Raw genomic sequence first — 16,089 nt, 5'->3', positions numbered from 1 at the left:
TAATTCTATCTCTTCATACCTATTAAATCTACAATCATATTATTGCCTGTCAAAACTAAACAAAAAGCTTTTCCAGAACATTGTCTTTAATAATGTAAGCAAGTACTAACATAAATAACCACTCATTCAAAATTTTATATTATGAAAAGAGTTAATATCTATCACCTTTACCACATAAAATTGATCATAATTTCATCCACAAAAACAATGATCCCTCCACTTTAGTTATTTTTTCCCAACCTATCAACTATTACAGCTTTTCAGTTGCTTTAGCTCCTTCATTTTTGACATATGTTTTTGTATCTTTCTCAACTCAATAGGCTTTTTGGCAAAAATTATGCATCAAGTAAAGCTTGCACATGATTTATAGCAGGAAATGTATTTCATGCTAAGATTGCCTCACTCAGTAATCAGGAATTTTGTTTAAGAGGAGCAAATAGCACATACTAGCCTTCCCTCCCCCCCCCCTTCATAATAGCCTTCCTCATTTAGCAGGCAATTAGTTGCAGGTAGTCTTCACACAATGACATACCATGGAAAATCAGGTCCTCAATCAGGGTCCACATGGAAAACAGCCATAGATAAGAAATGGGTAGCCAAGTTATTGCATCTTCAAATGCTAGAAGATTGTGGCTGCATTTCATAACAATGAAGAGATATCTTGTGAAAATTATACCTTATGCCCAAAAATGTCAACTGACATAAGTACTGTATTACCTACCTTTCTATATCCCATCCAAATGCTCAAAAGAGGATGTAGCAGGTCAGCATGTGCCAACTTTATAGGGCCATAACAGCCAAACATGAGCTCTTAATTTTATACTAACCAGCTATCCCATGGCTCCTTGTTTTTCACCGAATTTCAGCTGGTAATAGAAAACAAATAAGCAAAGCACTAATGCAGTTTGCCTCTACCTGTAGCAGATGGATGATAAATAAGCAGCCCAGGCCATTGGACTTAGTGTCAGAAGAAGGAAGAACTGGCTATTGGAGCACTATCTGAAACTGGCAGTTCTCCTGCACAACTTTAATAGGGAGGAATGCTAAACAAGGCACAATATTTCTACTGCAAGATTGTAAAACAGATTCTCTTGTCTCTGTCTTTGATTTCATTAATATAAACAAAGCTTGAATCTATATCCGTCTATTACAAGACCTGTTTGCCAAATATGCTGCTCCAAATAGAGTGCCTTCTTTGACATGAGTCTGCTAAAATGATTCTTCAAAAGCAGTGATAAATATTTTCCGGTGCATGGACATCAGCGCTGACAACATGCTGAATCCCTTGAGCTGCTGAATTTGTAAATGCCACTTGACTGTAAAAATCAAAAGTACAAATCAGATTAGAATTTAACTGCCATAGTGAATTATGTCATAGATTTGCCCAGATGCTATAGGAACTCTAGCTGGGCATGAATGCAATATTACATTATGATAATTAGCCAATCATAGCCTTACCTTCCTCTTTGGTTAAATTGCAGACTATAATCATCTCTTGTGATTGTCATTTTTAACTATACATCCAGTAAAATAACACCTTTCACATCCTGCAATTTCCTTCATTCAGCTTACTTATACTGAGTGCACTTGTTCGGTTTCATTGTCAAACCTCCATGATTCAACTTAACAGTACTGTTAATTAGGTTCCAGTGTTGCAAGAGGAAGAGAAGCTATTTTGATCCACTTTCTGCATTAAATGTTCTGCCCTAAACAGAACATATAATAACGTGTCACCCATTTTCATCTTTTAAATTGTTAATAAATTCACTTCCCCATGCACCTTAATGATGCTATAACAGCATGCTCCCAATAAGCTTGCCATCTCCCTTTGTTGTTGTTGCTGCTGCTGCTGCTGCTGTTTTGGAAAAAGATTAGAAAATGGGATAGGAAAGCCTTCACAACAGATGCTACAAAATTCAGAAAAAAATTATTCTCCATTTTGGGTCCTATACGATTTCTGAAAAATCTGATTGATTAGAAATGAATTGGTAAGGGTGGATGGGTGAATGTGCATAGAATTTACATAACTCACTCAAAGTATCTCAAGCCAAAAACAAAACAAAAACAGGAACTAAACTTTTTTAGTTCAATTTTTCTTCCTCCTTTATTACTTCCTCCTTTCTTACTAATCTTAGCATGCATCTTTCTCCTTGGAATGTTCTTCTCAAAAAAAAAATACAAAAGACATGTTTATTTATTTATTTCTTGAGAAATGCCAAAAAAATTACCAAGTGCCTCTGAGATTGCTTTGTTTAAACCAAGTTTTTCTTTTCCTTTTGGCAACAAAACTAAATTAAATATTCAAAATCCCTTAAATTTCAAATTTGTTGGATTTTTTTTTTTAGATTTGTATTTGCATCTATTTGATCACATGAAACATTTCTTGTATGTATGAGTGCTGAGTTAGTAGTCTGAACTACATGGAACTATTTCTGTGCAGCCAATAAGTTTTAAGTGACCACATTCCATGGTTAGGGTAGGTTGGCGTCAGCCTTTTTGAAGGTCAATGTATTCATGAACTGTTAACATCATATTCGTGTATTGTGTTTCCTTGTAGCAGTTATATAATAAGTGAAGGCTTTATTCTTCCTACCATTCAAGTAGAAACAGATTTAATAATAATTACCTTGTAGAATTAATTGTCTTCTGCTTCTTGTGTAGGTACCCTGCAAGTTAATCAGAGCAACAAATAATTTTCACTTGAAAGAAAATGAAAACAATTTACTCAATTATTTTAAGAATGAGACGTCTTTTTTTCTGGATTTGATACAGTAGTCAAATTATGTACTTTGAGAGTGTCTGCATAACATCCACTTCTAAAGCACACATCTAGTGAAGCTGAATTCACTACATACACAAAATCATAAAATCAAAATCAAACCTACTGATATTGCTTGTTATAAAAAGGGAGGTTATCAAGTCCTACCAGGCAGTAATTCTTTTCAACCTTTCCTGCTTTACACACCCCTGTTGAGAGTACAACTTTTACAGTTCCCACTGTTTTAAAAACCACATTTTTTTTTTTTATTTGATTTATATGCCGCCCTTCTCCGGAGACTCAGGGCGGCTTACAGTGCGTTAAGCAATAGCCTTCATACTTTTGTATATTTATACAAAGTCAGCTTATTGCCCCCACAAACTGGGTCCTCATTTAACCTACCTTAGAAAGGATGGAAGGCTGAGTCAACCTTGAGCCTTGGAGAGATTCGAACCAGCAGTAAATTGCAGGCAGCTGTGTTAATAACAGGGTGCTTTAAACCACTGTAGTATCAAGGCTCTTACATTTGCCCTCTTGCTTGCTTCACTTAATGACAATACTCATGTTCTAGCAAGGTCTGGCAGAGTGAAATATCTAACTAAGCCAGAAGAAAGTTTGGTGGAGGTCTTTAGAGGTTCTGACATCTGACCAGAGTCAGGAGTCCTCCAGAATTTTGGAAAGTGGAAAGCTTTAACCTTTGCTTATTACATCATCTGGATTCCCACACATAGAATCAAAATCATGTTGAAGTATTAGTACTGCTTTATAAAACTTTAGTAAGACCACACCTTAGTTAAGACCAGCCCTTGGTTATCAAGGGAGACCAAGTGGAGCAAGTGGCTAGTTTTAAGTTTCTGGGTGTTATCATAAAAGAGGACCTGACCTGGGGCACTCACATTTCAGCACTGGTCAAAAGGGCCCAGCAGAGATTACACTACCTGAGACTTCTCAGGGAACAACAACTGAATGAAAAACTGCTGGTGACCTTCTACCGCTGCACCATAGAGAGTATTTTAATTTACTGCACCTGTGTATGGTTTGCCAATTGCACAGTGGCAGATAGGTCAGCACTCCAGAGGGTTAACCTCATTGCCCAGAGGATCATTGGTTGCCCTCTCCCCTCTTTGGAAGAGCTTTGTAGCTCCCACTACCTTAAGAAAGTTAAAAACATTCTTAAAGATCCATCTCATCCTGGGCACCCCTTTTCTTTTTGAACTATTACCATCTGACAGACAGTGCAGGACAATAAAAACAAGGACAAATAGGCTGAAAAACAGCTTCTATCCCAGAGCAGTAACTATATTGAATTCTACTGTACAGTGCAATATTAATGCAATATCAGTTGTATAGAATATGAAGGATGTGTGTTTTGTTTTTGTTTTTTTATGTATAATGTACACTGAAGATGGAATTTAATTTCATTGTATGAGGTGCAATGACAATAAAGTAAACTAACTAACCTGGAATACTGCATCCAGTTTTGGTCACCACATTACAAAAAAAGATGTTGAGACTATAGAAAAAGTGTAGAGAAGAGCAACAAAGATGATTAAAGGCCTGGAGACTAAAACATATGAAGAATGCTTGCAGGAATTGGGTGTGACTAGTGTAGAGAAAAGAAAGACTAGAGGGGGAGACATAATAGCAGCATTCCAGTATTTGAGAGGTTGTCACGAAGAAAAGGGTGTCAACTTATTTTCCAAAGCACCAGAAGGTAAGAGAAGAAATAATGGATAGAAACTAATCAAGGAGAGAAGCAACCTAGAATTATTTATTTATTTATTTATTGAATTTATATTCAATAAATTTAAATTGTCATTTAAAACAATATTTAAAACAATTTAAATATTTAAATTGTTTTAAAACAATTTAAAACATTTAAAACAATAACACTAATAAAAAGAATCAAATAAATTAATATAGTATAATATAATAAAATCACCCCCCATCCCCGCCCCAGCAACAGCAGATCACACAAGCCATTTAATCAGCTCCATCCTGCTCTGGGTTCCCCAAGCCCGCTGGCAGAACCAGGTCTTCAGCCCCTTCTGGAAGAGTTCTAGAGTGAGGGACATTCTAATCTCTGGGGGAATGATGTTCCGGAGAGAGGGACCCACCACAGAGAAGGCCCTTCTTCTGGGACCCACCAGGTGTATCTCTCTTGGGGATGGGACCCACAGCATTTCCTGCCTCCCGGCTCTTATGGGTCAGGTAGATGTGACTGGCAAGAGACGGTCTCTCAGATAACCTCATCCCAAACCATGAAAGGCTTTAAAGGTGACAACCAGCACCTTTTTTTTTAATTTGATTTATATGCCGCCCTTCTCCAGAGACTCAGGGTGGCTTACAATGCATTAAGCATTGAATTGCACCCAGATAACAGGGCAAGAACATGCCTCAGGGGCTTCCACCAGACCAGCAACCACACCGGGATCTAACTGGGAACAAAGTTGAGTGATTTTGTCTTCCAGAAAATCCACAAATTCCTCAGCATGCCTCTTCAGGTGGACCTCAATCTCCTCCTTCTCCAGGAGGAGGCAGCTCATCTTAAAGAGGGTCGCTGGGTGATTATTAATTAAGGAGTCACTTCCTAACAGTGAGATAATAAACCAGTGGAACAGCTTGCCTTCTGAAGTTGTGTGTGCTTCATCACTGGAAGTTTTTAAGAAGAGACTGGACAGCCACTTGTCTGAAATGGTATAGGGTCTCCTGCTTGAGGAGGGGATTGGACTAGAATACCTCCAAGGTCCCTTCCAGCTCTATTCTATTCTAACATTTTACATTAACAGATTAATCAAGGAGAAAGATCCCAATGATCATTGCAGAAAATATAGCAGGCTTGTTTCAATATTCACTCACTAAAGTAAACAGTTGCAATGAGAAACCCAAAATACATTGGGAGTAGAAGGTAAACCAAGAAGTGCTACACAAAGGAAATCTCTCTATCCCAAGTCATCCTACCATATGGCATTTTAATGTAGTGCTTAGGCAACATTTCTTCTGAGTATTTCTTTTACCATTTTCATTCAGTTTGATACAACAGAAGTGATTATGGTTTATTTTTCAGGGGAAATTCTGAGAAGTTTTACCTCTCAACAATGAAATGAGCTCAAAATCAGGGGCACAATAATTCCTAATTTCACTGAAAAGAAGGTAGAAAAAAAGAAGCCTCTATGCAAGGAAAAAAACTTTTGAGAACAAGAAGACAGATTTTAGCAAAGAAGTGCTTTAGCTGTTTGATATTGGCCCTTCCTGCAGTCTGTATTTCCATTTCAGCTGATAAGTTTCACTGCAAATATTCTATATTGTCTGAGGGAGATGGGCAGTTCAAAAATGTGTAAAACAAACAAACAAACAAACAAACAAATAAAATTTAACATCAGGATTAATATTAGCAAAAATAATAATAAGGCTTCCTCGATATCTGGAAACAATGAATTTATCAGACCTGAACACCCTAATTTTACAAAAAAAGCACCCTGCTTGGAACCGCCTATATTCTTAGATGTTATGTTAATCATTCTTTGGTCTTTGGTTAGAACCTGAATTATTATGTTTCCACCAGTCCTAGACTTTGAATCTAACTGTAGATCACCCACATATAACAACAAGAATGTAACTTGGCTAAAGGAGGTAGATAAGAATAACAGATAAGCTGAAATGAAAGAACATGTAATAACAGCAGAAAAGGGCAAAGAGGTTCTGCACTTGGTCAGGTGAAGATGAACTGCATCATTTTTGGTTGAAACATCTGTTATACACCACTCATTGCCAAAAAAAATTGACAACATACTGCAAGGAGGTGAAATTGAAATTGGTTAATTTCTGCCAATACCTAATAATGAAAAACCCAACAAAAGGAGCAGCTCCAGGCAACTAAAGGCCAATTATCTGCTTACCAGCAACTTTCAAATTGCTAATGAATGGTAGCTGATGCAGTCCAGCAGCCTCCAGTTGAAAACAAGCTCTTTCTATCTGAACAGAAAGGAAACTGCCCAAACAGCAAAGGAACAAAAAAAATCAGTTTCTAATTGTCAAGATTATGTCACTGACCTCGAGCCAGACATCCTAGAATGTGAAGTCAAATGGGCCTTAGGAAACCTGAGCAACAACAAAGCTAGTGGAGGTGACAGTATTCCAGCTGAGCTATTCAAAATCTTAAAAGACGATGCAGTAAAAGCGCTACGCTCAATTTGCCAGCAAATTTGGAAAACTCAACAGTGGCCACAGGATTGGAAAAGGTCAGTTTACATTCCTATTCCAAAGAAAGGCAATGCCAAAGAGTGTTCGGACTATTGCACCATTGCACACATTTCACATGCTAGTAAAGGTATGCTCAAAATCCTACAAGCTAGGCTCCAGCAGTATGTGGATTGAGAACTACCAGAAGTGCAGGCAGGATTTCGAAGAAACAGAGGAACTGGAGATCAAATTGCCAACATATGCTAGATCATGGAAAAAGCTAGGGAGTTCCAGAAATACTTTTACTTTTGCTTCATTGACTATGCTAAAGCCTTTGATTGTATGGATCACAACAAATTGTGGCAAATTCTTAAAGAGATCATCTTATTTGTCTCTTGAGAAACCTATATGCGGGTCAAGAAGCAACAGTGAGAACTGGACATGGAACCACTGATTGGTTCAAAATTGGGAAAAGAGTCCGGCAAGGCTGTATACTGTCGCCCTGCCTATTTATTTATTTTATTTTTATTTTATTTTAAATTTATATACCGCTCTTCTCCCTGAGGACTCAGGGCGGTATACAGCCAGAATTAAAAAACATGAAAAACAAATATTAAAAAACAATTAAAATATATATAAATTTGGCCCAAAATTAAAAATACAAACCAATTAAAACATTTAAAATTTCTTCTTAAGCCAGCCCGGCTTGCTGGAAAAAGTGGGTTTTAAGGGCACGGCGGAAGGCACTAAGGTCTTGGATTCTCCTTATCTCTGGGGGCAACTGATTCCAGAGGGTAGGTGCCCCCACAGAGAAGGCCCTCCCCCTGGGGATCACCAGCCTACATTGATTGGCTGATGGCACCCTGAGGAGGCCCTCTCTGTGGGAGCGCACGGGACGATGGGAGGTCGTCGGTAGCAGCAGGCGGTCTCGAAGATAGCTAGGCCCGATGCCATGGAGTGCTTTAAAGGTGATAACCAACACCTTGAAGTGCACCCGGAAGACCACTGGGAGCCAGTGCAGCTCGCGCAGGATGGTGTTACATGGGAGCGCCATGCTGCTACCCGCGCTGCTGCATTCTGGACCAGTTGGAGCCTCCGGGTGCTCTTCAAGGGGAGCCCCATGTAGAGAGTGTTGCAGTAATCAAGGTGAGAGGTGACAAGGGCATGAGTGACTGTGCACAGGGAATCCTGATCAAGAAAGGGCCGCAACTGGCGAATCAGGCAAACCTGACAAAAGGTCCCCCTGGTTACAGCTGTCAGATGTTCCTCCAAGGACAGCTGCATATCCAGGAGGACTCCCAGATTGCGAGCCCTTTCTATGGGGGCCAAAGACCGCCCCCAATAGTCAGTGATGAAGTCAACTGACTATATCGGGATCCGGGAGCCACAGCCACTCAGTCTTGGAAGGGTTGAGCTTGAGCCTGTTCATCCCCATCCAGATCCGCACAGCCTCCAGGCACTGGGACATCACTTCAAGGGCATCATTGGGGTGGCCTGGGGTGGAGATGTACAGCTGGGTGTCATCAGCGTACTGGTGGTATCTCACCCCGAAGCCACGGATGATCTCGCCCAGCGGCTTCACATAAATGTTGAACAGAAGGGGCGAGAGGACCGATCCCTGCGGCACTCCACAGATGAGAGGCCTCGAGGTCGACCTCTGCCCCCCTGCCAACACAAACTGTGACCGGTCGGAGAGAAAGGAGGAGAACCACCGCAACACGGTGCCTCCCACCCCTAACTCTTCCAGCCAGTGCATGTACTTATATGCAGAGTACATCATGAGAAAGGCGGGGCTAGATGAATCACAAGATTGCCGGGAGAAATATCAACAACCTCAGATATGCAGATGATACCACTCTAGTAGCAAAAAGTAAAGAGGAATTAAAGAGCCTCTTGATACGGGTAAAGAAGGAGAGTGCAAACATTGGCTTGAAACTCAACATTAAGAAAACTAAGATCATGGCATCCGGCCCTCTAACTTCCTGGCAAATAGATGGGGAAGAAATGGAGGTAGTGACAGATTTTATTTTCCTGGGCTTCAAGATCACCGCACATGGGGACTGCAGCCAAGAAATTAAAAGACTCTTGCTCCTAGAGAGGAAAGTTATGGCAAATTTAGACAGAATACTAAAAAGCAGAGACATCACCCTGCCAACAAAAGTGCGTATAGTCAAGGCTATGGTTTTCCCAGTTGCAATATATGGCTGTGAAAGTTGGACCATAAGAAAGGCTGAGCACCAAAGAATTGAGGCTTTGAACTATGGTACTGGAGAAGACTCCTGCAAGTCCCTTGGACTTCAAGGCGATCAAACTGGTCAGTCCTAGAGGAGATCAACCCTGACTGCTCTTTAGAAGGCCAGCTCCTGAAGATGAAACTCAAATACTTTGGCCACCTAAGAAGGAAGGACTTACTGGAGAAAAGCCTAACGGTGGAAAATATTGAGGGCAAAAGAAGAAGGGGACGGAAAAGAATGAGGTGGCTGGATGTAGTCACTGAAGCAGTAGGACGTGAGCTTAAATGGACTCCAGAGGATGGCAGAGGACAGGAAGGCCTGGAGGAACATTGTCCATGGGGTCATGATGGGTTGGACATGACTTCGCAACTAACAACAACAAAGAGAAGGAAAGTCCAATTTGAATGTTGCTTGGATTGATTATAAGAATTCATTTGACTCTCTGCCACATAATTGGATAATCAAGGACCTAGAAATAAGAATAGTCAGTTCCAGTCATTAGATACACAGCTGGAATAGTGGAGCAGACTCAAGCAGAGCTAAAAGCCCTAGATAGGAAGATTAGAAAAATAATGACAACGGATCATGCCCTTCATCCATGCAAACTCTACTTATCAAGAAAAATATGTAGATGTGGAATGTTGCAAATACACCAGATGGTTGAAAAAGGGAAAGGGAAAAAGGGAAAAGAAGTATTGGAATAATATCTAAATGACAATGAAGAAGATGCAGTAAAGCTACTATACCATGAAGGCTTACTGAATAACAGAGAGACCAAAGTGGCCTATAAGAAAGACTAAATAAAGTATGGCAAAGGGACATGGCAAGGCAAAGTATTACATGGCCAGCATACACACACACAAAAAAACCCTTAATAAAAGTCACAGTACTTACACTTTATAATTAGCAGGATTATAATGGCAAGTAGAATTACACATGTTCCAATTCCAAGGTATAGGCCTATCCGATAAGGTGAATTCTTTGCTTGCTCCTTTACCATTATAGACCTATATAATGAAATATTCTGGAAAAGCAAATAAACAAAAAACATCACAGCAGAACCACGCTGAGCTGAAGAGTTTGTTTACTTAATGAAAGCTACCCAGAGTCGACTGGAGCCAGCAAGCTCTAAAGTATATTAATTATTAACATTATTAGCATTCAGGAGAGTTAATAGGAGCATTTATCCCATCAGTTCGAGATTTTAGTACAAGAAAGCCATTCATCAGACTACTTCCCATTCATTTGTTTCTAACTCTTCCTCAGAACTGACACTTCTAGGGTGTGTGTGTGTGTGTGTGTGTGTGTGTATGTGCGCAAGTATGTGCGTGTGTGCTTAAGAAAGATTTATTCAAACTTTAAAAGTATATAGTTATAAATTCAAAGTTTGGCCCACAAAAGATTAAACCGGCTTTCACCCTTATGTTAAAGGTGAGAGCCGGTTTCTCAACCTTATGTGGTTGGGAAATTAGTCACAAGAAAAGTCACAAAATGTTGTGCAAGTGTTCAGATAAACTCTTCTTTGGCAAATTGCTAAAAAAAAAAAAAAGCTAAAAGAAGAAATGGGGATGTGAAAAAAAGCCCACGCCATGCAGTTAGTAGCAATCTTAAAATGAGATATGATGAGAGACTGCAAAAATAGTATTTTTTTAGTATAATAGTATCTATCTAGCAGTAAAATAGTTGCTGTTCCATTTATAATTCTCCTTAGAACATATGTGATGTAGAAACTAATAGTATTTGGATACACACACACACAGTATTCTAACTGTGATTTGAACTGTCATCATCACTGCTTGTTTATTAGGGGTGTCACAGAAGGAGAGAATTGAGTATAATAATAACGTTGGCCTTCAATCTTTACTTTTTAAAATTGAATTCAGTTTTTGCAAACTGTGCAATGGTAAATAGAATATTCCCAGAACTGGGAAGGTAAAAAAAAAAACAAAAAACAGTCCCTGACTCTTGCTAGGATTGAGCCTGAGTGTGCTCTTCCTGAGCCAGATCTCCACAGACTCCAGGTGTTGGGTCAGGACCTCAACAGCATCACTTAGTCCACCTGGTATTGAATTGTATAATTGAATAACAGTGTATTGCTGATACCTGACCTACCCAGCATATCATGATCAAATATATCAGAAACTGCTGGGAGATTGAGGAGCACCAAGATGAACATCAACCGCATTCCAGTTCTACCACAGATTATTGATAAATACAACAATGTTGGCTATGAAAAGAAACTGGTATGGGTCCAGATAATGTTTTTCTTTAGGGTCCTCTGGGACCATCCTCTCCTACCACCTTTTCCTTAAAATGGAAGGTTGGAAACTAGATGGAAATTGCCCAGGATCATTAAGTCCAAAGATAACCTCTTAAGAAGCAGAAGCACCATGACCTCTTTCAAGGCATTGGGGATTAACCTTTCCTCAGAGAAGCAGCCAGTCACAGGGTCCAGTCACAGGTTATCTCTTATGCAGTTTTAACCATTCAGGGGAGACCTGGATCTAACAGATGGCCAAGTTTACCAAGTGCAGAACTTCAGGACACTTTACAGAACTGAATTTACTTAAAATAATCCTATAAAACCTTGCCTCGGGCAGTTCAACTGGACATGTCCACTCAGAGTCCAATTCTAAGCTGATCCAAGAAGTTTTATTTGTCAAATAGCAAAAATATTCCTCATAGTAACCCTGAAGATAGTCCAATGACACATTTCTTCCCACCAGGAATTGGGTCACCTAAAACAGGGCCACTATCAGCAGACGCTTGCCACAATTTAATCCATAGTATAGATTAAATATCTTTCTTATATTTTTGATCCAATTTGCTCTTCATCTTCCTCCAAAGCAATACCAGAGTTCTCTTCTGGCTCTTCATCTCTCAGAGCTCCTCAAGAAATTGTGTATTTTCTCAATGCTATTTCCATTGTTTATATAACCCAGAATAAACCTCTTAGAAGTATCATAATGCCTTTTCCTGCCTAGCATTTGAAACATGATAGTTAGGATATGGCAAGGATGGGCACCCAATGATTCATGGACACCGACACTTTCCCCCTTTTTTTCTTCAGACCCTCACTAAAATTTATAGCCAATTCCTGGAAATTGACGACACAAAGGAGAAGTAGATAAAGCGTACTAGGTTTCAGAAGACTTAGCATAAATAGCTACCAATTCATATGCACACACACACAGAAACATACACATTTTTATATTGATACTTACATTGAGTGGAGATTCAGTAATGAATACTGATTTTGGTTCGGAAACAAAATTAGTCGTACTAAAATATATAGGCGTTGTATGAAGCAATGCTGAAAAATAGGAGTATTAATACAGAATAAAACAAATTTGTATACGTATAACTCTATCTCTATCTCTATCTCTATCTCTATCTCTATCTCTATCTCTATCTCTATCTCTATCTCTATCTCTATCTATACATACATACATACATACATACATACATACATACATACACACATAGATACCAGTGGTGGGTTGCCCCCGGTTCAGACCAGTTCTATAGAACCGGTAGTAAAACCGGCAGGAGGCTCCGCCCACTGACCCTGACGTCATCAGAAGCGATCTGTGCATGCACAATCCCGTTGCGAACCGGTAGTAAAGGTAAGTAGAACTCACCCCTCATACATACATACATACATACATACATACATACATACATACAGAAAACTTTTGGAAGACAGAATTCCATAAAATTTGTAAATCTTATAGTGTTAGATTGATATTTGTATCTGAACATGCTTTTTGGGGTTCATGTTTGTTTTAATTGGATCGTATAACTTGAGACACATCATTTCATATGACATACAGACCCATACATATATTTATATACACATATGTGTATGTACATATTTCTGTGTGTGTGTATACATGAATATACACATACATACATATTTTATGTATAAATACCAGTGGTGAGTTGTCCCCGGTTCAGACTGGTTCGCAAGAACTGGTAGTAAAACCGGTGGGAAGCTCCACCACTGACCCAGATGTCATCAGGAAGCTTCTGCACATGCGCACGGCCCCATTGCGAACCGGTAGTAAAGGTAAGTAGAACCCACCCCTGAAATATACATATGATATGTGTGTGTGTGTGTGTGTGTGTGTGTGTGTGTGTAGGTGAACATATACATTCATAACAAAGTGTATGCGGGTATGAATAGAGTTGTAGCTTTTATAAAGAACACAGTAGAAGAGTTCCATATCAAATGAAACACAGAACCAGTAATGTTAAAGACTATATCATAGTTAATAAATAGACACACAAAATACATAACACATGTAAATATCATTTTGTATATAATTTTAGATGGTACTGACACTGCAGTGAGAGACAGTCATTAGATTAAGTTCATAAAAATAATACTTCTTTTCAAATTTAAATCTTCTGCTCACCTTCCTTGATCAGTAATTTGAAAAATATTTTCCCATCATTGAACAAGCCTTGATACTCCACTCGACAACAATATGTCCCTCCATCGTCTTCTGTAATGTTAGCAATGGTCAGAGATACATCCCCTTGAATGACACTTCCCATTAGATGGTATTTTTGGAGTTGCCCATCTATCTCCAGATATTTATTAATGCTAATCATTTTATTGGGACAACTACCCACTGAAGGGCAACTTCGTCCCCAACAAACATCTGTGAGTCGATTATCCTTAACTGAATAATGACAGGGTAAAGTGATGTTTTCACCCACTTTTCCTTGTATGACAGTTTCAGCATATGATGTGAAGCAACCTGTAGAAGAAATGTTACAATTATTATTATTTAAAAAAAAAAAAACAAGATTGGTTTGGGACAAATTAGGCCATAGCTTCTAAAATAATTTTCTTCTAAGCAGCTTTCCTTAGAAGAATGAAATTATCATCTGAAATACTATGACATCATTGCCTCAGTTTGCTGAGTAATATAAAGAAAATAAAAGCAGGATGGAAATGCTGATTAAAACACATACCCACGCACACCTTATGGTTGCCTGCCAGGAACTCTATTTTTTTCCATCCAAATTAAATTTTTATGGCTAAATAACCTTTTTTAAAATGTTCATAAAATGAAAAAAAAATCAGTACCATGTCCTCACTGTGGAATACTATTACACTGTTTATGTAATCATTGGTTACTAAACAGGACATTATTTATAACATGTTATAACTTTTCTGATGGAGGATCTACAACATCTTCACACATTGTCTTCTCAGCCTAGCAAACAACCGTTTTCTTAGCGGATTAGGTGATATCTTACCAAAAATGAAAGAACACTTAATTACTCAGACAGGAAGACCTTTTCTGATTCAGAGCTAGCATATGATGAAAAGTGAACTTAGAGGGGAAACAGAAAATAAATAAATAAATAAATAAATAAATAAATAAATAAATAAATAAATAAATAAATAAATAAATAAATGATAATATCCTGCATTAAAAACTTTAAAAGCTTATTTTTGTTTTTGAGAGTTTGTTTCTCATATCTTTGCATCATTTTTATCACTATATACAGTGGGTAGAAGGGATAGAATATTTTCCTATTTTATTCTTATTTTATAAAACTGGGAAAATATAATTAAGTCACATATTTGCACAATGAGATAATGCTCAATTGAGAAACCTCAGAAGTTCTTAGTGCACAGTTTTTTTTTTTTTGTTTTGTTTTGTTTTGTTTTAATTTGATTTATATGCCGCCCTTCTCCGGAGACTCAGGGCGGCTTACAAGGCGTTAAGCAATAGCCTTCATCCTTTTGTATATTTATACAAAGTCAGCTTATTGCCCCCACAACTGGGTCCTCAATTTACCTACCTTAGAAAGGATGGAAGGCTGAGTCAACCTTGAGCCTGGCGAGATTTGAACCTGCAGTAATTGCAGGCAGCTGGTCTTAATAACAGGGTGCTTTAGACCACTGTATTACCAAGGCTCTGTTGTCACTGCGGTCTATTTTAAGCCAGATAACCATGAACATTGGAATTAATGTTAGATATATAGTCTCAACATGATTACAACTAATCCTTTCCAATTGGCATTAATGAAGATTAAAAATCACCCACTGCCTATACTTAGTTGCCCTATACAGGATAATCAAGGAGTCTCAAATTTACAAATGTTATTTGTAAAAATGTATACATTTTATTTTGACTTTTGCTTCATTTTGCACTCATATTAGAAAAAAGATTCAAATGTAATATAGAAATTAATATAGAAATTAGAAATTAATAGTATCAACTTCAATGGACACTCTAAATAAGTCAGTGCTGGTATTGGATTAATATTATCATGCATACTACCTTTATTTCCTACCATGTAAAACATAACACATGAAGATGATGTCAACATGTTAATTTTCAGTCATTCATCCATCCATCCCAATTCTATTATGTTTGTTCAGATGTGAACCATCCAATTTTCATCCTAGTATTGGAATGGCAGCTTTAAAATACATGCAATAACTTGCCAAAATTCTGACCAGAATCATACTACCAAATCCTTTAAGAGATTGAAGCAATACTGTTACAAAGATGTTACCTATGTGTAGCTTTTAGGAAAATTTAGTTACCTGTTAATATCATGAGCAGGATCTGTTTCAGAAGCAGGCAAGAAAACATGGTACCACAGAAAAGATTTCTTTCTACCTGATTAATAGAAGGCTTGTTTCCCAAACAAGTTTCTGAACTTCTCTGACTTCTGACTGCTGCATGTCATCAATCACAGTGCCCTTTATATAGCTTTGACCAGAACTTCCTCTTCCTGTCATAAATGTTGCAGTGTCTAGAAAGAAGCCTTGACTGAAACAGTTGTGTGGGCATGACTGTGGGCATGTTCAAACTGGATGGGCAGGACAGAATGGGATGGAATGGAATAGAATAGAACAACCAATTCAAATAACTGGATTTATGC

General features: G+C 38.3%; 1 protein-coding gene across 1 annotated transcript; it reads right to left on the bottom strand.

The window, feature by feature from the left end:
• Nucleotides 1–1,222: 1,222 nt before the first annotated feature.
• LOC139309674 (hepatitis A virus cellular receptor 2-like) lies at nucleotides 1,223–15,797 on the bottom strand. Its single transcript, XM_070933851.1, has 6 exons — nucleotides 15,749–15,797; nucleotides 13,593–13,940; nucleotides 12,399–12,487; nucleotides 10,069–10,198; nucleotides 2,627–2,666; nucleotides 1,223–1,316 (listed from the first exon to the last, which is right to left on the bottom strand). Exons 1-6 carry the CDS (start codon nucleotides 15,795–15,797, stop codon nucleotides 1,223–1,225), a joined length of 750 nt encoding a protein of 249 aa, XP_070789952.1.
• Between the last annotated feature and the right edge of the window lie 292 nt (nucleotides 15,798–16,089).

Source organism: Pituophis catenifer, unplaced genomic scaffold (assembly GCF_029215685.1).
Source record: "Pituophis catenifer annectens isolate HBS135680 unplaced genomic scaffold, rPitCat1.0.hap2 SCAF_2, whole genome shotgun sequence".
NCBI classification, from domain to species: domain Eukaryota; kingdom Metazoa; phylum Chordata; class Lepidosauria; order Squamata; family Colubridae; genus Pituophis; species Pituophis catenifer.
This window is presented reverse-complemented; position numbering and strand designations above follow the sequence as displayed.